This window comes from Brienomyrus brachyistius, chromosome 3, assembly GCF_023856365.1.
Source record: "Brienomyrus brachyistius isolate T26 chromosome 3, BBRACH_0.4, whole genome shotgun sequence".
NCBI classification, from domain to species: domain Eukaryota; kingdom Metazoa; phylum Chordata; class Actinopteri; order Osteoglossiformes; family Mormyridae; genus Brienomyrus; species Brienomyrus brachyistius.
In genome coordinates, this window is record NC_064535.1 from 35,453,101 (window position 1) to 35,475,320 (window position 22,220).

The 22,220-nt window shown below is 43.5% G+C and overlaps 2 protein-coding genes across 2 annotated transcripts in view; one reads left to right on the plus strand and one right to left on the minus strand.

Annotated features, from left to right (window-relative positions):
- Positions 1-409: 409 nt before the first annotated feature.
- LOC125739332 (tetraspanin-8-like) lies at positions 410-7,329 on the minus strand. Its single transcript, XM_049009335.1, has 8 exons — positions 7,168-7,329; positions 3,892-3,954; positions 3,521-3,640; positions 2,310-2,384; positions 2,049-2,144; positions 1,318-1,440; positions 1,127-1,210; positions 410-979 (listed from the first exon to the last, which is right to left on the minus strand). The coding sequence occupies exons 1-8, from the start codon at positions 7,222-7,224 to the stop codon at positions 908-910; spliced, it is 690 nt and encodes a 229-aa protein (XP_048865292.1). The 5' UTR covers positions 7,225-7,329; the 3' UTR covers positions 410-907.
- A 4,708-nt stretch (positions 7,330-12,037) lies between these two features.
- LOC125739308 (leucine-rich repeat-containing G-protein coupled receptor 5-like) overlaps positions 12,038-22,220 on the plus strand; it is a 31,729-nt gene continuing 21,546 nt past the window's right edge. Inside the window, exon 1 of the mRNA XM_049009280.1 lies at positions 12,038-12,331. Coding sequence (XP_048865237.1) covers positions 12,150-12,331 — 182 coding nt within the window. The 5' untranslated portion in view covers positions 12,038-12,149. The remainder of the gene's footprint in view (positions 12,332-22,220) is intronic.

Genomic DNA, 22,220 nt, shown 5'->3' on the forward strand with positions numbered 1-22,220 from the left:
GATTCCTACACGTCCCACGTTCCATGCGAGTTGCATACACGATTGCTGTTCACCTTCATCAAGGCACTAATACAGGCCACGCCCACCCACTACAATATGGACACTATGTAGAACTAGAGAATTAAAAATAAATAAATAAATAAATAAATAATAATTTTAAAAAAGCAGCATTGTAGAATGTAAAAATGAGGGCAGACAATACTACAGCTGAGGGGGGGGGGGGGAGTGCCACCCCCCAGCACCAAGCTTGCAAATTCATTTTCTTTGAGGGGGAAATGCTAGTTGCCAGAGTTTGATTTTTAAAAATGTCCGTGAGGGGAAAAATTACCACTGTCCCAGTCATTAAAACTCTTCAAAATTAGTGTTCTGGTGATCCTGCAACAGCAATAACAAAATCCGTAGCACTTGGTAAGTTTCCCATGTTTATTTTTTTTAGTAAAAGCTGAAAGGACACAATTCTTTAGCATTTTCAGAAACAGAGCATTTATCACAAGTCTGGTGCGAGCAGCGCAATACAGTTCCGGAAATTGGTAATTCATGCAGAGTGCCGATTAACACCCTGACCAACATTGTCATTAAATACGAAGTCAAACCACCACCAACTGTTAAGACAGACAAATAAAAATGTTACTCGACTGCAGACATACATCTCTTTAAACAAAACGCATGAACGTTCTCATCTGAATTTCTTCATAGGCATTTCTGGTTAGTTACACAGAAGGCTGGACAGTGTTCTATGCTAGAAATCTGCTCCAGAATCCAATTAGCCCAAATTTAAAACTGAGTTTTGCATGCGAACCTTATTCCTCCATGTCTTATGCATTTACAAATTCATTTTTTTTTCCTTCAGCTGTCACCTATAAATGATCATCTTGTAGCTGGGACAGAAATCATCTTGAAGGCCATCTCAGGAGGTGGTGACGCCGCCCTTCCTCCCAATCTGGCAGTAGAGGGTCATGGCGAAGCTCATTCCTATAAGCTGCAAAGGAGGGAAGCGACACTGTGGGAATATGCTCTGGGGGTTGGGAGGCAGTGAAGGCCAGCAGGACACACTCCTCGTTAAAAGCTCTCAGTACCAGACACAGAGGTTCCCTCCCTTAATACCCTCCACCGGATGCATCCTTACCATCACTACCCCGATGGCAAAACCAATTCCTGCGACAATCTTCATGTTTTTCTTCATTATGTTTGACACATATGTTACACATGGCTGAGGGAAACAGAACCGTACAGGTGAATCATTAATTGCATGATGCTCAGTCAGCACAGAGATCAGTGTGATCGTGACGTCACCACTTAGATGCCGGGGATTCTCACCGTGCTGTACACACTGTTACCGCTCATGGTTGTGCATGGGGCGGATGTGTTTGTACATTTGCATGAGCTTGGCACTTGGTTGCCCCAGTCCTGGGGCCCCCCTGTCAGGCCACAGCATTGGCCCTGGGGAGGGAAAAGTGCAGATAAACAAATACTGTACGGATTGATCCGGTTCCAGTGTCTGCAGCACAGCCAGGCACTTGCCTTCCATGGAGTCCGGACTGCTGTTCCTCATTCTTTTCATTGACTAGGCTACTTAGCAGGTTTCTCCAGTGTGAGTAATTCTTTGACTCATGTCTGGTTAATGAGCGTTTCAGATTCTTGCTTTTACTTGAGTGCTCGATTCTCCCTTTGTCTAGCTTAGCGAGTGCGTTTCTCCTGTTAATCTGCCCGGCGAGTGTGATCTCAGTCTCGGCATGAATCTCAATTCTGCTGTGTCAGCATGTGTGTCTGTCTAACCCTAACCCCCCAGCACAGACTTTCCGGCCCCTGGCCCCTTTGACTATGACTCTGACCTCATGTTTTGTGTTCCTGCTTACTATGTTTGGGTCCCCTGTTCCCAAAATATCTCATTACATACTGACATATTCTGCAGGAGTGCACTAAAAAGCCTTTCAAAGTTCTAAATCTCTGGGGATGTTATTCTCCTAGGTAACCAAGTGCTTCGATATCAAGCTTTCAGCTTTCATTGAAGACCAATACTGACAATAAGACCACATGATTCTGAGTACCTCTTGTTGCAACGTGCCGAGATCATTCTGGACGTCTGATGGCTGGTTGGATAAAGGCACAAGATTTTTCAGCTGTCCATTTATCCAGCTGTCAACCTCAAGAGAAAGGAACACACACCATGAGTACATGACCTGGAATTAACCACCCACAAAAACCACTTCCTATATCAAACTCAAATAAGAACTCCACACCCACCAGCTGTTTATTAAGGCCCAGCCCCTACCCCGCACCCCCAGCCCCCACCCCACACCCCGTTTTACCTGTGCCTGTGCAACAGCGCCCAGGATTCCTGCAGCCAGCAGGAGGATGAAGATAAGAAGCAAGCCGATGAAGAACTGAAAGGAGACTTACTGTTAGCATTCTGGGCAGGTTGAAGATCTACTCTGACACCCCAGTAAACAAACGAGAACAGGAAAGATTGGTGCCCCAGCAGTTCGGGGAAGACTCACTGCCGTTTAAAACGGAGCCCGCGGTGGAGAGCGGAGGTCCTGGCAGGAATGAAAAAGAGCAGAGTGCCGTTTCTTTCCATGCTGTGCTAGAAGTTTGGTTTTCCGGTCCCCAGGTTAGAACGGTGACAGACTGGCACCCGCCATTTGTCTGGCAGATTAACCCCCCCTTAACAGACCCATAGGTGTACATGTGTGTGCTGACAGTTGCAAAACCATTTTAAATTGTAATTTGGTCCCATTTTTTTATTACCATTGGCTGGCATTACTGCTTAATTTTCAATAGATTCATCTGCTTTTGATTAATCTCCTCTGTGTTATATTTAATATTGTTCACATTTCAGAAGGCAAAAGGAATTTTATTTGATTAAGGGTTGTTTCCTTTAAATATTTGTGCATACATTTTAACTGTTTCGTACATATATGTTATACGTCCTTTCCTGTATGACGGCGGGAGAGTAACAGGTTGGTACGAGCGGCGCTGGAGTTTTGTACTGTGCAGGAAGTTAAAGGAAACGTCTATAAGCAAGGATTTTCAAAATCAACCTTCCCTCTTACCACTTTTGCCTGCTTGTGAGCTATGTTGTACTTTGAGTTTTATCGTTGTATGTATCATTGTTAGCGAATATGTAACTTATGTATTTTCTTTGTATTTGTCCTGTATCTTTAGTTCTACGGTGTTTACATCAGTGTGCTGTAAACAATCATCTGTGCGCAAGACACCTTTGAACTTTGCATTGAGAGTAAGAGCGGCATAATGTGTATGCTATGAATGTCGTAATGGACGCAAGTAACTTTAGTTGTATGGTCAGGCAGGAAGACCTGCTCGGTCTCTCACACGGGTCTAAATCGCTTTAGTCATGCTGCTATGGAAAGAGCATCTGCGATCAGCAGGTGTTAACAGGTAACTGAAGACATACAGGTACTGTGTCCCTCCACTGAACAGCGTAGCCCACCTCTGGTTTTCACCGGGGGGGGGGATTTACTGAAATGCGTGGTCATGGGGTTTTCGAACGGATCCGTACCAGCAGCAGCATGCAGCGGCTCTCGCGGACGGCGCCGCAGCATCCGAGGAAACCAAGGACCATGATCACCGCACCGATGGCGATCAACAGGTCGACGCCGGGAATCGTCACGTTCAGGATCTAGGAAACAAACACAGGGTGGCAGTAGTCAAAAGGGCAAAACAGTACATTTTCAAGAGGGTTTTCATTTTTAACGTAGACATGCTCACGTTTTAATACACACTCAACCTGCCCCAGTGCACGTGTCATTTAAAGTGCACGGAAAGGTGGTCTATTTCGCAGTGATGTCTGTGGAGCCGTACTGAGCACGTTTGATAAAAATGGCCAAACCTATCTGATAGGAGGCGAGATGCACATTGTGGACTCTGTACCTTGTTCCCATTGTTGGTCACTTTCAGGTATATGGAGATGGCAAGGATGCCACATCCGCATAGCTAAAGAGGAAAACAGAGGAGAGAGTTATGGCGGAGATCATTCACACGGGAACCACCGCTTCTCTGTTAAAAGCCAGAGAGCCTCGGGCACGAGATGCATTCGTTCAAATACAACTGGCAAGCTGAAATTGTAGAACAAGGGCTGCTGATGGCAGGAGTAACTGCTAGGAAATTACTAGCATTTCAATTAATTATTTATAAGTACAGTGTTTAGCAGCACTGAGAAGCTAATTACAGGCGGCCATTCGACTTGACTTATTCATGCCTGGGAAGAAAACTAAACATGCAAAGCAGAGCATTAACCTTTCATGCTCCAAAATGATGGTGCCAATTCAAACGTACCAAGCCATCCATTTACAGTAGAATAAGTGAGGCTCAAGTCACGGGCCATGGGGGGGGGGGGGGGGATTCAGGGACCTGATCACTTTATAACGGCCTCTGAATGTTAAAAAAATATTAAAATTTGCCAAATTCTACTGTGGGAGACCCATATTTCTTCATATAGAAAGTGGTGTCCCTAGCAGGGGGCCCAAGGTGGCATTTTGTCCCAGGCACCAGGATTTCCAGCTAAGCCTCTGATGTCGGCGAGCAGGTAATGCTCCGGTTTTTACACCCATATATGCCAATATTTCATTGGAGTAACTTGTGTTGTGGAGAAACATGACCTGAAGTGGAACATGTGATGGAATGGTCAACACTAGCTGCCACTCAGGGTCATATGTGCTTGGTGTACGCCTACGGTAGGTTTCAGGTGGTCAATAATTACCATCTCTGTTAGGAATGGAGATACAGACATGAAAATCAGCAGGGCAGAACAGAAGCCAGCCTTTCAAAACATTAGCTTATTCAGTCAAATATTGGGCTGTCCACATTCATTTATTCTTGGGATGCCCTGGATTTGATTAAATTCCTATGCAGTCAAACAGATGATTATTCTTCCAAGTAATTTGCCCAAAACCTGAAAATTCTGGAATAGCACTTGTCCTATAGATTGGATGTGGCCATCATGATGAATGTCTGACCCTGAGAGTACGGAAACCGCACATCTGATTTGTGTAAAGGTGCATGATCCGATATTTGGATCGGTATTGACGATGACCCAGACAGACAGATCAGGTATCGGCCCTGTGTGACTAATCCACATCTGATACTCATTTAGATTTTCGGCAGTTCGTAAAAAGATTGATTGCACAAATTGCTACTATTTCTTGTTAAATCAGTCGCACAACAGCTTTTTCCTATTTTAGATGTTTGCGGAATTAAAGCTAAACATCAGATAAGTGTAAGAACATCACACAAGATAAGTTTGAGATAGAGGAGAAGCTGCTACTGGAGCGACATGCAAGTGATGCTGTTACCGGCAGGATGAACACTGGGGCATTTTAAGCATTCGCCACTTTTGCGTACTCGCTTGGAAGAAATTGAATTTGAACTGCAAAATGCCTCAAAATCACTTAAAACAAGATGTACAAACGAGGTGGAACAGAAAGCTATGTATGTTTCTAGTAGATTAAAGATTCTTGGCATACATTTTTCTCTTTTGTATTTGCTAGTTTAAAATCTACCCAGAAAGGGCCGCTGTGCATGCAGCTTTTCGCTGTGACTCCCTAATTAGAGGACCGATTGGCTGAAGAGCCCTCACACCTGAGTGTGAACAGCTGACCTAAAGGTTACCCCTAAAACTTTCATACGTACTGACCCTTTGCAGATACAATTGATTAGGTCAGGGGTGGCCAATGTCAGGAAGGGCACTGAGCTCTCTCTGGTTTTACAAACCGCTTTAAAAGCAATTTTAAAGCAGTTTGTAAAACCTGAAGTAGCTCAACATGTCCTTCCTGATATGGATTGGGTGTTTACCTATTATAGTACAATAATGCAGCATTATTGTATGTCTTTGAAATGTTACATTAAAAAAATATATAAATCATATTCATGCTTCCACATCCTAAAAGATTTAATAACTCAAACACCCTTTAACACGAATACATGCGGAAGGTCACTGGCTGTTCATAAAAGATACATTTACAAGAAAGTAAACCAATTAACCTTTAATAGTGACACCAGTAACCACTCTCCTAGTGTACAGAGCAATGCGTTTCACCACTGTCTACCCACCCTGAGCCACAATCGAAACCTGGAAACCGGTAGAACAGGTCCGGCTGGGTGTGTTGTGCTGTTCCGCTTGAGGACACCGTCCCTTACAGAGGTGGAAATTTACCAGCAGGTCTGAACAATGTCCCCCGTGTCAGCAAGATTGCCGAATTTGATCAGCTGGCTGACGTGACATTTTCACTTCGAAACTAAATTTAATAGACATATGTAACAGTTTTATTACCTTGTAAATAGTCTTGATGAAGCTAATTTCAGGTTTATAACGTAATAATATAGACTTCTTGCATAAGCCTGACAGTCAAAGCGCGAGTGTCACGCCAAATGTTTAATGACGTCAAAATGCAAAAACACGGGACAGAGATCGTCATCTACTCGAGAAAGGATCTGCTCTGGCAAGGTGCGATTTGGATACAAGGAGGCGGAGCATTTAAAACCATGGCAACCGGTACCAGAGCTCCCATAACATCACCATCTATATTAACAGTATTTAAAAAGTATAAATAATGTTTCTACGATACATGCGTGATTCTACAAGATTCTAAGCTATATCACAGCTACACGAGTAAACGGGGCGGCTTCATGCATGTGGAAATGATCGAGCCCTAAGTGCGAACAATGCGACCCTGTCCGCGCGCCTCACGGAAGCCCGCAGGGAAAGCCGCAAGGAAGCCCGGAAAGCGGTGGGACAGGTCTGGCTGGGCGTTGCGTGCATGGCCGTATTCAGGGCTCGGAGCGTGATAAAGCAGGTAGCAGTAACGCAGGAAACGCTTCCGGAATTCAGAAGAAAAAAAACAGGTACTGATACTACATCCCGGCGAGTACCGGCCCACTCCCAGCACCGATTGTACCCAGGGCTGTAGAAACCACTGGGACCCTTCATCCAAGTGAAAATGATCACATGCTATTCCACAGGTTTTCTGGGAGATATACCATAAAGTCCATATACTATATATATAATATAATATAAATAGCCCGTGCAGGATGAACTTCCACACAAAAGCTATAAAATATCATAACATCTGTACAATATGAAAGATCATAAACCAAATCTCACAATAACTTATTACACACAAAGATAAAAAAAGAATATGCACTTCTTACCCAGAACAGGAAATTAAAGATGAATAAGGAATACTTTATAAACTTGTTCACGGCCATTTTTTCAGCGCAGCGTCGATACGAGTGCAGCCAGATGGAGAGTTCTGGCAGGCAACCGGGGCGCGGCAGCCTTTATTCACGCTCAGCCCATGGAGGTGTTTCGCTCACCTCCCAGACCTGCAAAGCCCTGGGAATGACGTCAGCGGTCTGCGACATTCTCACGCTTCTTGGACAGTAGCAGCATAAAAGAGGCAAAGGGGCACATGTGTTTTTTGGGTTTCTTCAGACACGCACCTAAAGACCTACCTGCGATTTAATAATCAATTAGTACTTGAATTACTTAAGTTATTCTTGCATGGCGAATCCCATCCAGGTTAATTTTGTCGTAAGGATTTCAAAATATTGCGGTATGCCGTAATACCTTAATACCGCCCGACTCTAACAACTTTAAATTTATTCATGAAGTTTACCCATTTCACTACACGGCTTGTATTTGTGTTTGCTGTAATACATCTGCCTTCTGGTGGAATGCAATTGCTGTGTGCATGCGCGGACCGCGACCATCTGCCTCCAAGGACAAATTATGGGTGCCTCAATATGTGCACTTGACCGTACTTATGTTTTCGTGAGACGTTTTACATCATCTTCCATTGCAGAAGACAAATTCCAATACTCAAGAACAGAAGTACAGAGGACGATAAGTATCCCAAGATGTCCTTCTTGCCCCAAATATCAAGGATACATCGGTTCCATGCTCACCAAACGAGACCAATCCCATGATTCATTGCGCCCCAAGTTAGTTTTTGGGAAGCAAGTTAGCAAGAGCGGTTTTTCCAAGACCACAAGTTCGATCTTTGCGTATTTGCTATTGAACCCAAGATTCCGCGTGCATGACCATTGGCGGGCCGAACACACACGCGGAAAAGTGAAGCATGAACTAAGCTCCAGCCAGCCACTGGCCACAGCAAGGGGTGACCTGGAGAGCTGATGAAACCTGTTCTTTAACATGTTTGAAAAAGGAGCCCTGAACCTAGGAGGGAGCCCTTGAATCACACCTGCAATGGTCACGCCTGGCTATGCAAGGGCAAGAGACTGAGGACATCCGCCCCAGCGTGTTTAATAAAAAGCCTCTCTCTTCCAGCTGGGGAGAGGCTCTGCAATACAGTAAAATGTAATGCAACTCTATATATGCAAAAATGTATTTTTGGTGGGGTAGGTGACACTTAAGTTCTTTATACTTTAATATTTTTAATATGTGAGCAATGTTTATGCAAGTTTTGTCATAAGCGTTTCAGTGTATGACTCATCCATCGAAACCACTGGGGGTTTGTGATTTTTGACGTGACCAAGAAGATCAAGAAGTTTTATTCATAAGCACTGTCCTGACCCGATCGTCCGCTCCTCCCATGTGCCACGCCCCCTCATCAACCTCGTGCGGAATCCACGTGTGATCAGCGCTATTTCTGTAGTGTTCCAGTGTACTTAAGTCCGCGTTTCTGTTTGTTTCCCTAGTCCGGTTATTGTATTGTCTGTCTGTATTCGCTTGCCTTGCATTAAAACCCCGTATTTCCCGATACCCTTGCGTCTGCGGCCATTGCCTCCGTTCCGTCCCCGCTCGACACGACAAACGTATACTGGATTTTATTGGCCCAGAATAGAACCTGGCTTGACTGCTTGGAAAGTATATATACTGGCCAGTGTAGATTACTACCAATGCTTCTCATCAGATTTTAATATAAAGGAACCGGGTACAGAAGAAGTTTACTGCTGAACAAAAAAAAAACCTTAGGTCTATGTGCCTTTGATTGGATGGTCGCTGGTTTAAGGCTATCTTCGGCAGAATAGCTATGTCTGTGGGCCTTTGTGGGTCCTTGAGCACTGCCCTTATCCCCCAGGTCCCTGGGCGCCGCTGCAGATGCCTGCCCTTCAATGCCAAGCTTGCGCTCAAATACATATGGGTCTGTTTGTTATGGAGTGCAGGATCTCCAGGATCTGGAGTGCAAACTGAACATGACCGACCGTTTCTGGCATCAAGCTACTGATTTAATTGAATGTGTTTGAATGGATAGTTTGAATGCTTTCAGCAAATGCTTCGCGGCGAAAGCAAGTGATCTGTAGTTACCATTGAGGCCGTACCTGAATTCATGGCAAATACAAAAGTACCGGTATTTTAAATTTATATTGAATGAAGGTAGCGGGGAAAAACATCACAGACCGCAGGTGCGCCTATAATTTAGTTCCACTAGGTGGAGACCTGGAGCATCACTTCATTTACCAACCGGATGGGAGGAAACTTTAGCTAGAGCATTAATGTGTTTTCAATGAATTATGCAAAAGACATCAATTTCATACGCTAAACATACCTCCTAAAACAAATTTTACAGCGAAAGATGAAACATTATCTTTAAAACATAGAATTGTATTAGTGTTCAGGAGTGATTTCCTGTCAGAGCACAGGCACAAATCAGCTTCCGCGATATACACGTTGTTTTTTACGGAGATCAAATTTTAAATGGTAAAAAGAGCCAAGTGTAACACTTTGAGTCATCCGTGATAGTTTTAGAGGTAATATAAGGAAAACTGTATGTTATTGCTTAATTTCTTTGAATAAATGTCCACATAAAATATATGTACATGTAGTTGCTGAACTCTCGTGAATCCAACGCGATTTACAATTTGTTACCCATTCAAACAGATGGGAATTTTATTGAAACAATTGAAGTTAAGCAGATTTCGCTCATGGATAAACCGGCATGAGACCTCTGGGTCCTGAGCCAGCAAACTTCGGGACTTGGGGGTTACCTGTAAGCCCCCTTAGGGGATACGGCTGTGCTGCAATTCAAGGCACTTCAAAGCTGCACGTCTGCGTTTCTCATGTCTGCACACCTTGGCGCAGAGGTAAAGCAGCACCATGTGTCCAACAAAACGGACATTAAAAAGAATCCGAGTACACCGCCGAGATGACATCCGTAACCTTCAACGACACGTAGAGAGGGCTTTGTGGGAAATCTATTAAATTTCTATTCATCTATTAAATTAAAATATTTTCTGCTTGCGTTGTGACTACGGGCGGCTTGTCCGGGTTTCACCTCTCTGAGTTTTATTCCAGCCCAGAGGAATCCGAAGCGCGGAAAGTGCTTTCCGTCTGGTCTGTTAACCTCACCTGCTCTAAAACGATGCCATCGTGCCATATATCACATGTCTGACGTTTTTATGGAAATGGCAGAAAGCAGCTTGCTCGTATTCCTGTTACAATTACTCACAGGCGTCAACAAGGTAATTATGGCTATTTCAACACAGCGTAAACTATATTTAACTACATTGGTGGCATCAAATCAGCCATGGAAATGAGATGATTATTATCAGTCAAGAGCATGAATCGTCACTCTGCCCGGCCATAGACAAAGATGTCCGGGGCAAGACTCGTATGTGTCCGAGGCAAAATGTTTTAATTGAGAAAAAATAAATAAAACAAAACATGCAAGCTGATGTCTTAAATACCATTTAAGGACCAAAAAATTCCGTAACTGACCCCCGGCCCAACACCAAAAATGCCCCCTCCTGTCTGGTATAATATTTAATGATATTTTAAAGCACTAAATTGTCACTTTATCTATACCCAGGCTTATATGGCGAAAATAAAGACAGTACTTTAAAATTCACACATTCAAGTTTCTGACTCGGCTCGAAACAAAACACAGGAGAGATGTATGTATACAAAGTTGTCGCTACACATTTTCACTCGGTAAAAGATAATCACAGAGTCAATTCCGGGGATACTATATTACTTAAAAGTTAATGTCATTTTAACGTAATTACTCTCCCGTATATATTTCATTTTAATAATTTCGTAATGCATTTTAAACACCTCAGCTCACCCAATTTACATAACCAAAAACATACGTTTCTGTATAACAGGGGGGCAAAAGGAAAAAGATGACGCCCGATAACTCTGCCTTTTCATGCTGCTTTGGCCTCTTCGCTCGATCTTCGGAAGGAAAATATTAATAAGGACGGATTTCTCTGCTTTCGCTTATTGTCAAAATAAATTCAAGCAGCATTTTCTAACCGACCATATAGGCCTAGCATTTTTTTTGTCATAGAATTTTTAAGTGGAATGAAAATAATAGGCATAATATTGTGGTCTTAGGAATAGCCCTATGATTCGTTTTTAAAGAACATTAGCTTCTTCCAAAGAGAAACCTTAGGCGGTATTTAAAAAAATGTCCATAACATTAGTTTAAAATACTGAGTTTTCGCCTTCCCACGGCAATCGGGTATAGATACTCCTAAAGAGGACACAATATTATTTCATTGAATTATTACGTAATTTCAATAATTCCGTTTTCCATATGAATGTCAACCTCTGCCTGTATCCGATCTTTGATTCAGGTACTCTAATTTATTTAATACACATTATATACCGAGCGTTTCACGTATATACTTATATTTTAGCTTATACTAGATCTATTTTTAGTTTCACACGCATGAAAGTGTTTCCGAAACCGTCGCCCCTACCGGATTTCTGACTACAACTGCCTAAAATAGTTTTTCAATACTAAATCATCGTTTGGGGATGAGACACAGTTTTGTCCTGAATTTCCTTTATTCGGCTGTCATATTAAACGTGGTTGCTGATATATAACGCAGAAGAAATTAACACATAAAACATGGACACCTGCCACTAAACTAAAACTATTCATCGTTTGTTGTAATGGGCAGTCGAACTGGTCGTTTATTATTCATAACGAATCAGAGCATTTGGCACCCAACGCGTACCTTAAGGGAAGCACGCTGAGATCGCTTATTGATCGCCGCTCTTTCCTTGGTGACGTCAGGAAGCCGCTTAAATCCGTAGTTTGGAGGCTCAGAAGGCGCCGCTCCGCCGAGCTGAGTCTGTCGACGTCGGGAAGCAGCGAATGCAGGCCTGCTGGCTGGCCGGCTTTAGAGAAACTCCTGCTTGCAAGTGATCTGGAGCCTGGAAGATGCGCGCTTGCTGGCTCTTCTTTGCGTCGGTCTTCGGCGGCGCGGCACTGGCGCTGGCCGGGCGCGCGGACTGTCCGTGGCGCTGTCAGTGCGAGTGGGACGGGGCGCTCCTGCGCGTGGACTGCTCGGACCTCGGTCTCGCGGGCCCCCCTGCAAACCTCAGCATCTTCACTTCCTATCTGTAAGTTACAGGGCTCCTTTTACAGCTGGAACACGCGTAAATTCCATTCAGACGTATACAAAAAGATGTGCACTGGTTGTTAAAATTCTTTCAAACAATGTGTCTTTCGATTGAAAACTTTGTCATAGAGCTTGGTGATGCTCCGGACGGCACCCCAACGGTTGTAAGTTTTAAATCTTTGCTTGCGTTTAATCAAACATTTAAGGAACCACTTTGGAATTGATTTGATCAGTTTAATAACCCTGTTTGCCTATGTTTTATTATGGTTTGTCTTGGTCATTACAAGGTAGCAAAGAAAATTAAAATATTAAACCGTTCGTTTTTATTACTTGGCAAAAAAAAAAATCAAAGAAAAAATAACGAATTTCGATTTGGCAATTAATACAAACATGGATTTCCTTGAGGCGAGCTGAGGTTATTTTTAATTAAATATCTTTAATATTAAATGTGTGCTGGATTATGAGATGTATTCATTGTATATTTTTGTTTTATTTATTTATTTTTTGGAGGGGGGGGGGCACTACCAGTTGATAAATGTTTTTTTCATATGACCATTTACCATGTTTCGCGCTTAACGAACTCCAGGGATCACAGAGAGACAATAAGTACCACCCAGTAATCTCTGATGCGACTTTAGGATTTTTATTGATCTACGGTCAATATTAACCTAAATGATCTTAGCAGATGATGAAAACACGCCGGCACTTTGATAAAAATGTAATAATAAGACTTCAGAAGCAGTCGGCTACACAGCTTACTGCCCAAACACCATGGTGCACGTAAACGGGTTTTCTCTTGTCATTTACAGCCAGCTGCATCACGACATGTGCGCCCCAGTTTAATCAGAACAAAATCTTATAATCCGAACAAATGAAAGTACCACATTATCATGTTTAGGTGTCACTTATTCACTATTCTTTGAAAAAGAATATTAAAGAATCAACTAGATTGTACCTGTTTGAATGCACCTTGTCCGTTGGTTCATGTATGTTTCTACAGCCAGAACAAGTCGGCTGTGCAAAGGGCCCGAAGGAGTCTTGTGTCTAATGTTCGAAAAAAGCAAGGTTTAAACTGAAGCAAAATACTTGTAGTTTGATTTGAGAAAATTCACTGTTTCTCAGAGTTTTTAACGTTGTCGCAATGGACGCTTCACAGTGGACACAACAGAGCAACGCCCATTGATCGTCTATGGGAAAATCCATAAAGACGGTATTCATGTTATGTATCTAATGCGTGAAATCGTTGGGAATAGAAATGAAACAGTACCACTTTGTCATGTGAAATCGGCACTAGCATAAACTGTTTTTATAACTCTGACGCGTGAGCCTTGCCTCACCTAGATGACGTAAGATTAAATGGATCCCGATCAAGGCCCTTGTTTGGTTAACGATGATCTTTCTTCTTTTACTGAATGATTTGATAGACTATAAAAGCCATTCATAGTTAGGTGTGTTTCCTGCCTGAGTCATTTTGATGGAGGTTTTTGCGGCTGTCAGGCTATAAACAATGAAGGGCTTGGCTTGGTTTGAAGTGTACAGGAGAAAATGCTGCAAGGATCTCATTTAACGTGATGTTGCGGGAATGTCGGGTTCACCTGCAAGTGTGTCCTGAAAAACTTCCAAGCCCTGTGTAATTGGTGTTTCACATGTCTGATTTTTGGTGGTGTTCTTTGATAAAGGAGTGAATGAAAAATATATAGAGCTAGGATGTTAATATCACTTTGGCTTAGCTGATGATGTTGATGATGGCTTGTCCATCTGCCCTCAGTTGGCTTGTCACTGCTCAGAAGTAGAATATCGTCTCGCGGTTTCTGTCGTGGTTGTATGGCCATTTGAAGGTTTTCATAAAGAGACTTGAGGCTGCAGACCAAAGAATTTTAAACTCACTGGATGTCCCCTTCCATGTCCAACTTTATTTACAGATTAAACTCCTTGTTGGTGAATGTCACCACTTTGTATCTGTATTTCTGCAGGTAAGCACTGGAATGCTTAGCTTAGTTTTGCAGTAATGCTCTTTTTTTCCTCGCGTTGACAGACTTGTGAGTTCAATGAACTAAAAGGCAAAAACAGTGTTTCTCAAAGTCGAGGAGCGATTAGACCGACCTTCGCGTCGTTTTCAGTTTTGACTTTAGTGAAATTTTATAGGTGACTCTGTCTTGAGACTAGAGCTTTGTTTGTTCTGTTTATTTTGTCGGTTTATGTGGTTTGTGTCCGAGTCAAGAATCACAGAGAAACATGTAAGTAGCCCGAAGATCATTCCCATGACTCCGCAGTAGGATATAAACCCAGGCGTTGCAGTTTCTTTGCACGTAGGGATTCTCTAAGTTCCCTGTGATAATCTTGTGACACTGCATTCGCAGTGCGTTTAATCACATCCCAGTGCAGTGTGGGGAACACGCTGTTTACTGATGGTCGTCTGGAACGTGATAGAGACGGAGGTTATTTCCAGTGTGTGGCATATCAAACCCTCAGTTGCTGTCAATCTTGATTAAATGCTCCCATTTTCATTACTGGAAAAGGCTTTGAAACACCATGGGACGGGATCTCCATGCTCTGACCCCCCCCCCCCCCCCTTTGATGAGCATTATTTGTTTTTGTTATGGTTTCTGACTATGAGAAATGTAAAATATGACAGAGAGGGGCCAAGTGGGATCCTGTGATGGTGCTACAAAGGAGGGGTTATGATGGCTGTGGAATCCCCCAGGGGGGCAGGTCCCATAGTCACCCCCCTCCCCCCCAGCTATGCAATCACTCCAAAGTGGTTCCATAAATTTTTTGATTAGACGTAAGCGAAGACAGTGCGTGGCTACGAATATGACTGAGTTGGAGATGTTGGACATGGTGTGTGTGAGCAGGGAGTGTAAAAGCTGAGGGTGCAAGGAACCTTTCAGCCATGTGGTTGAAGGACACCCAGACCCTGTGCTCCTCACTGCATCATCAGTTGGAAGTCTGGATTATAGAAAGTAAAGTCAGCAAGGAGGAAGTCACCAGTTAACAGCTCCGTAACTGCATGGCATGTATGAGGCAGTCACCGTTATTGGATGAATCCTGTCACATGAGTCTATTCTGCATTGGAATAAAAAAAGTTAATTCTGTTAATCTTGGGGACTGGGCCCCATATAGAAGATGGTGTTCCTGCAGGAACTGCTCCTCATTGTAGCAGATAACTGTTACATCAGTTTTCCTCAACCTGGTCGTCGTCCCCCCCCCCCCCCCCCCCCCCCACAAGCATGCTGTGTCGAACCCTTGGGACATAAAGTTGTTGGTGTGAGATGAGTTTAGCAGGGGGCAGCATGCAGGGCGCCCCCTGGATTGTGCCATGAAGCCTCGCACATTTGGCCTCCAGCCTCCACTCATCTTCAGTGGGTGCTTATCTCATTAGGTTTGATCTGTGTTGCATGTCACAGAAATGCACACAGACACACACACACACAGAGGACACACCCTGCATGGGATGCCAGTACATGCAAACCCATCTTATGCAGCACTCAGCACATCTGCCTGAGCTTTTTCTGGAATGGTTCTTCTCAGTGTTTGGATCTTGCTTTGGACTCTGTCGCTTCTCCTCAAGCACCTTCGAGAAGGACAGAGAGCTTTTCTTCCCTGGTGTTCCGAAGCACCGGCAGCCTGGAATGTGCTCCTGTACTCCGGTATTCCCTCCTCCAAGGTGCCACACGCCAAACCAGTTCCATGTTCGATGTGCAAAACTCTCTTTGATGCATCATCAAAGCCTTTTAAAGAGATTTCTGAATCGGCAGAGAAAGCAAATTAAGGAATTTGAAATTTTAAGAAAACAAACCAAAATGTAATTATAAAATTCCAGAGTGGGAGCAAATTCTTTACACAGCTGCTACATAATAATGAACATTGAAGACAGCAGGGATGTAGAGGGAGACAAAAGGGAAGAATGACGAAATAAGTATGAAGAAAGAATGAAGAAATAAATGCAATATCGACAACTACAGCTGTTCCTGAAGACTAGGCAGCTTGTCAGCTCTTGATCACCAGCCTGTGAGAAGAATCATTGAAATAGTGCGCTGGGAAGATGCTGGGAAGATGCTGGGAAGGATGCTGGGAAGATGGCCACATTTTAGAGACTGAACACTGGCTGAAAACACACCGTTTTGTGATGATGTTTTTGGCTGCCGAGGGAGAGACGGTTGGGATCAGTGTTTGTCGTCTCACTAATCCCCCATGGGGTCTGCTCTGCTTAATGGGCTGAACGGCATGCAGACACCTCTGTGAGGCGAAGCAGGTCCTGAGCAGCCCCACCGCCGAACAGTCCTGCTCTGCATTAACAACATAACTGATAATCCTTTCAGGACAAAGGGCATATATTTCTCAACATCTTCCGTTATAAATCTCTTTACTGTCAGACATTGTCCCCATCTTCACCCAAACTGGACTGTCCAGTTAGTGCCTTCAAGGATGTCCCTCTCCTGTCCCTTTCCTATCACTCTCCTGTCCCTTTCCTATCACTCTCTTTTCCTTCTCCTGTCCTTTCCTATCACTCTCTTTTCCTTCTCCTGTCCTTTCCTATCACTCTCTTTTCCTTCTCCTGTTACTCTCCTTTCCTTCTCCTGTCCTTTTCCTATCACTCTCCTGTTCCTCTCCTGTCCTTCTCCTGTCCCTTTCCTATCACTCTCCTGTCCCTTTCCTATCACTCTCCTGTTACTCTCCTTTCCTTCTCCTGTCCCTTTCCTATCACTCTCCTGTCCCTTTCCTATCACTCTCCTGTCCCTTTCCTATCACTCTTTTCCTTCTCCTGTTCCTCTCCTGTCCTTTCCCAGCTGGATGACTCATGATCAGCATGTATCTCTTCCCATGGGTTTGCTGTCAGCTTATTGCTCTATCCACTGAATCAAGCAATGTGGGACATGGAGCTGCCCAATGGGACAGAGACAAAGCCAAGCAGCACACAGTACCGCAGTACCGTGTAGCTTTCAGTTTGTTAGAGAATGAGCCTGGAAAGCGAGTAACCTCGGGGTGTGAGGTTTCTGTGCTGCGGATTTTTTTTCCACCAGTGAAATTGGAAACAGTCCGGAGGTTGACATGTGCTAAAGCAGGTATGGAGAAAGGCCAGATTTAAGTGATTAAAGTGATTTGCTCTTGTGAAAACACCAGCACTTCAGTATCTAACCTCAGAGGAATATTCTTTGGTGGTTTGTTCCCAAGGCAATAATTGTCTTAATTGTCTTAATTAAAAACAGATTAATAGACTGCATGTATTGCGTATCACTGAAAGGCTGTTACAGAATCTGTTGATATAGTATGTTATAGTTGTGATTATTTACTGAGTATATGGTCCTTGGAAAATAGCCACAATTTCTTGGTGGGAAAAAAAACTCCTTATGTGGACAGGAGTGGCCACTTATGTCTCTCTCTGTCTCATTAAAAACCCAGGAGACGACAGCCATCTCAGTAGCTTTTTTCTATTGTGCTGCCTCGTCATCACAAGCACCCGATTCTCTCCATCCTTGGGTAGCGTCACCACCTAAATCGGCATTCATTTCCCCATTCATTTTCATTTTGGAAAACTGGCTCTCATTCAGTTAGACTGAAGCTGACCGTGGCGTGAGCTGCAGCTGACCGCATGAACCTTCAGCAGGTGTCCTACGGCTGAGTTACTCACAGCTTCTCTTCTGGCTCCGGTGCAGAGTTCTTTTCCGTGACAGTGCACACAGAGCTCTGAAGTTTACTGGGTTTTAATAGCTGTTGTTTTCATTAATGTCTCTTAATCATGCAATGTGTTTCCTGTCTTCATGACAGGTTGGGGAAAAGCAAACACATGAAAGACTTCTGAGAAATATCGTGGAGGATGTTAATCATCCATAAAGGGATTCAGTGTGATAATTACCACTGCAGATGCAGCTGCTGACGAGTGAATGACTGTAGGTCTCGTACAGTTGCACGTGGTTAGGTCCAGCTGCACCTATTAGCAGGTGGCCAATGGTAGTGCATGACTCTTCAGATCTCCTGAACCCAGCCGTAAGTCTGAAGGTGATAGGATGATATGACTGTGGCAATGATCCAAAATAACCTGCTCGCTCATCCATTTTGGAAGTAGTTTCCATCAGTCCACCACATACCATCTTTGATCTGAATTTATCATCTAATATGTGCTTTCCTTTGCTGGACTCTCAATTACAGTCCCATGCCAAAATATTTTCCTGAATCCATCAACCTTGTTTAGTTACGTTTCACAAGGTCCCTGGCAGCCTCCCAGCATCCTCCGAAGTCTCACTTACGGGCCTCATAGATTAACCTTTCCAGACACGTTCTCTGCTTGGTCACATTTTGAAAGGAATCTCATTAAGTGTTGACTTTAGTATTAGCAGCTTAGCTGCTGTAGAGCTCGGGTAGTGTCTGATAACAAGTCATATGGTGTAATTGCTGTGTCTGTCTTAGAAGACGAGCCCTTCATCTCTTTTGAATCTTCTATGGATTGGAAATCTTACAGTTTGTTTGAGTTTTATGAGTCGACGCGCCATGGAAAAGTCATCTTGGTTATGTGAGAGACCTTCTGACGTGTGACAAGCTGGGCTACAGCCTTTCAGCCGGCTGGGGTCTTAAATCTCTCTTTCTCCCTGGAGGGAGGTTGTCTCAAATGGGTTAATGTTGTTATGTTTCAAACATGGTTTCCGGTGCCCTCACTGGCAGTGTCTGCAAAACTATTTACTGGAGCTAGAGGAGAGACCCACAGTGTATCAGCGGAATGTCAGATACCCCTCTCTACTGTCCAGTGTGTCACATGGTTCAGGTCAGACCTGGTTGGGCATCCTGGTGCTGGGATCATTACTGACTCATCCCAAGCCATAGAGTAGTCATCAATTAAAGGGGAAATCAGGGTGTTTTTAATTGCCCAACAATTTGTAGAAATCGTTACTTTAGTTGTGGTATCTTTGTGTGTTTCCAGTGATTAGTGCCTCAGCTGCCCATCCAGCCTATATTCCCATCTCTGCATGCCCTGGAAAGCCTGGACAGTGTTTACTGGCTGGACGAATCTGCTTTTTATTGCCTCAGAATGCCCTAATATTGTGTGTGTCTCTGTCAGTGTGTGTGTGTGTCAGTGTGCGTATGTGTGCCTGTGTTTGTGTGTGCATGTGTCTCTGTCAGTGTGTGTCCTTGTGTGTCTCTGTCCGTGTGTGTGCGTGTGTGTGTCAGCGTGCGTATGTGTGCCTGCGTTTGTGTGTGCATGTGTCTCTGTCAGTGTGTGTCTGTGTGTGTGTCAGTGTGCGTATGTGTGCCTGCGTTTGTGTGTGCATGTGTCTCTGTCAGTGTGTGTCTGTGTGTGTGTCTGTGCGTGTGTGTGTCAGTGTGCGTATGCGTGCCTGTGTTTGTATGTGCATGTGTCTCTGTCAGTGTGTGTCTGTGTGTGTCTCTGTCCGTGTGTGTGCGTGTGTGTGTCAGCGTGCGTATGTGTGCCTGCGTTTGTGTGTGCATGTGTCTCTGTCAGTGTGTGTCTGTGTGTGTCTCTGTCCGTGTGTGTGCGTGTGTGTGTCAGTGTGCGTATGCGTGCCTGTGTTTGTGTGTGCATGTGTCTCTGTCAGTGTGTGTCTGTGTGTGTGTCTGTGCGTGTGTGTGTCAGTGTGCGTATGCGTGCTTGCCAGATGTTACTCGTTGCAACTAAATGCTAGAAAGCACAACAGATGTGGGATAATAGTGATGCAGTGAAACCTGACACTTTAGGCTGTTTGAGCTGTAGCTTCACTGACATTTAAAGCATTTTGGCTGATACCCTCTGAAGTTAATGCCCCACAGCAACATGTAACACTTTAAAATGTCCTGTTACCAGCATCTCACCAGCTTTGCTCAGAAGTCCAAACACACTGCGTATGGATTTATAAAAAAGAGCATTAAGGCCTCCTGTTGGTGTGCTGTGCTGTTTTTAGCTCTGGTCCTCACAGAGCTGTAGTGCCTGTTGGCTTTCATACCTGTTACACTTTATGTGTCTGAAGTCCCACCAAACAGGGTCTAGACTTGCCTAGAACCAGGACCCAAAATCACTGGACGTTAAGGTGATGCAGGACCAGGATCTAACTTGCAATCTCTCCCGAAACTCGTATTATGTTCTGCAAGGCCGTAGATCTGGCTATGAGGAGTAGGGTGCGTTCCTACCTATCGTGGGGGTACTGTGTGTGTTCAGGGGGGGCTGGGGGTCCGTGGCTAAGTCACTTCCTACCAATGCTGAAACCAAACCTTAACCCCAGTGCCCTGAACATCACGCCATCAGTTCCTGACCCATCTGGCCGATCTAAAACAACTACAGCCCCAGCAATGGTCTTCAGAGATGAGAATGTTGACAAAACTGGTGGCCTGATAAAGGGGTTTTTGCATGATGCCTAAAACAAAAATGATGATGATGGCATGAAACATGTTTATATTTGTCAGACGAATAATAAAATAAATGCCAGATTTGGTCACCACTGCATCCTTTTTTAAATAGTTCATCGTGTTCTGGTATTTTCTGGCACTTCTAATATGCAGCTATGTGAGAGTTTGTGTTGCTAACTAGTTGCTAGCCAGTCAAGTTTACAATTCAACAGTTAATAGATTAACATATGCAAAACAGAAGAACATTACATTGTTATTCAATATGTAGCTAGTAATCTCCTCAACATTGTAAACAATTCAGTTTTGCAATAACAGGCTACATAAAATTTACTACTTTCTAAATAATTTGCCTTTTATAGTGGAGCTATCCATGGCTTCCGCCGTGATTGTAGTAATGATGCCCCCAACTAGGGAAAATCCCCAGTTTCCTACTGGTAAGAACGACTTTGCAGTGTCATTTGTGTGCTCTCATCTCGTATTCATGATTTTTCTGACACGACTTGAAGACAAGGTCAGTTACATTAAATGCATTAATGAATGCCCTTTTTGCATGCGTCTCCATATTTCTGCATCGGAAAATTTGATTAATAACCGATTATACTTCAGTCTAATATTGGCGGTGAAACTTGCCAGCGATTATTAGCGGGATAAAGTTACATTGTCTTTTTATTCCGTGGAAAATGTAAGATCGATCTGCTAGCCAGATCTAATAATGAGTTATAAACATGTCATGGGCCATATAAATAAAATGTCCAGCAGATATGGGACACGATAAATAAACTTATGACTAACAAAGCAACTTGTTCATCCTCCATTAACTTTGAGTGGTGGTGTAATTTTTTTTAAATGAAATTTCATGTGAGGTTTAACCTATAAGCTTTTTGCGTCTCCCAAGTTTATTAAGCATGAAGGTCAGCTAGTTTGCTAAAGCAGCTAATGTTAATAGAAAGGCATCGCATTTCCCCCGTATCGCATTCACCCTGCAGCCTCATCAGTCACTCGTCACAAAGAAATGGGACAGACTCGTCGTGCCGCTGTTACTCATTCGGCTTCCCAGTGCAGCTTAGAAAGACGCAGCCGCTGAATTTGGATACAGCCGCACAATAATATCTCCTGACCACTGTGAGTGCGACTAAAACTGTTTGAAAAAGACAGCTAAGGTTTGGCTAATCTTCAGTAATGTCTAACTTAGCCAAAATTGCTTTTCCCTGAAAAAAACGGTATGTAGAGTGACCCATACTTGTTTTGCTGATGTAATTAGTACAGTATTAGTAATAGTAGTAGTAATAATAATAATAATCAAATAAAATTACCATAGTGATCATTTTCATCAGCCATTTTTGACTGAAATAATGCGTAAGACTAGAAAGTATTTTAGTAATTTTGACCAAGACAAAAATGAAATAAAAATGGGTGTGAAAATGAACACTGGGTTCCAGTGGAGCAGGAGGTACTGGGACATCTCACTGCAGCCTGGTAAAACTAGCTGAGATTTAAAAGCAGTGTCACGTATCACATCTGCTTTTCTTTCTTCTCCCTGATATTCTTATGTCTGA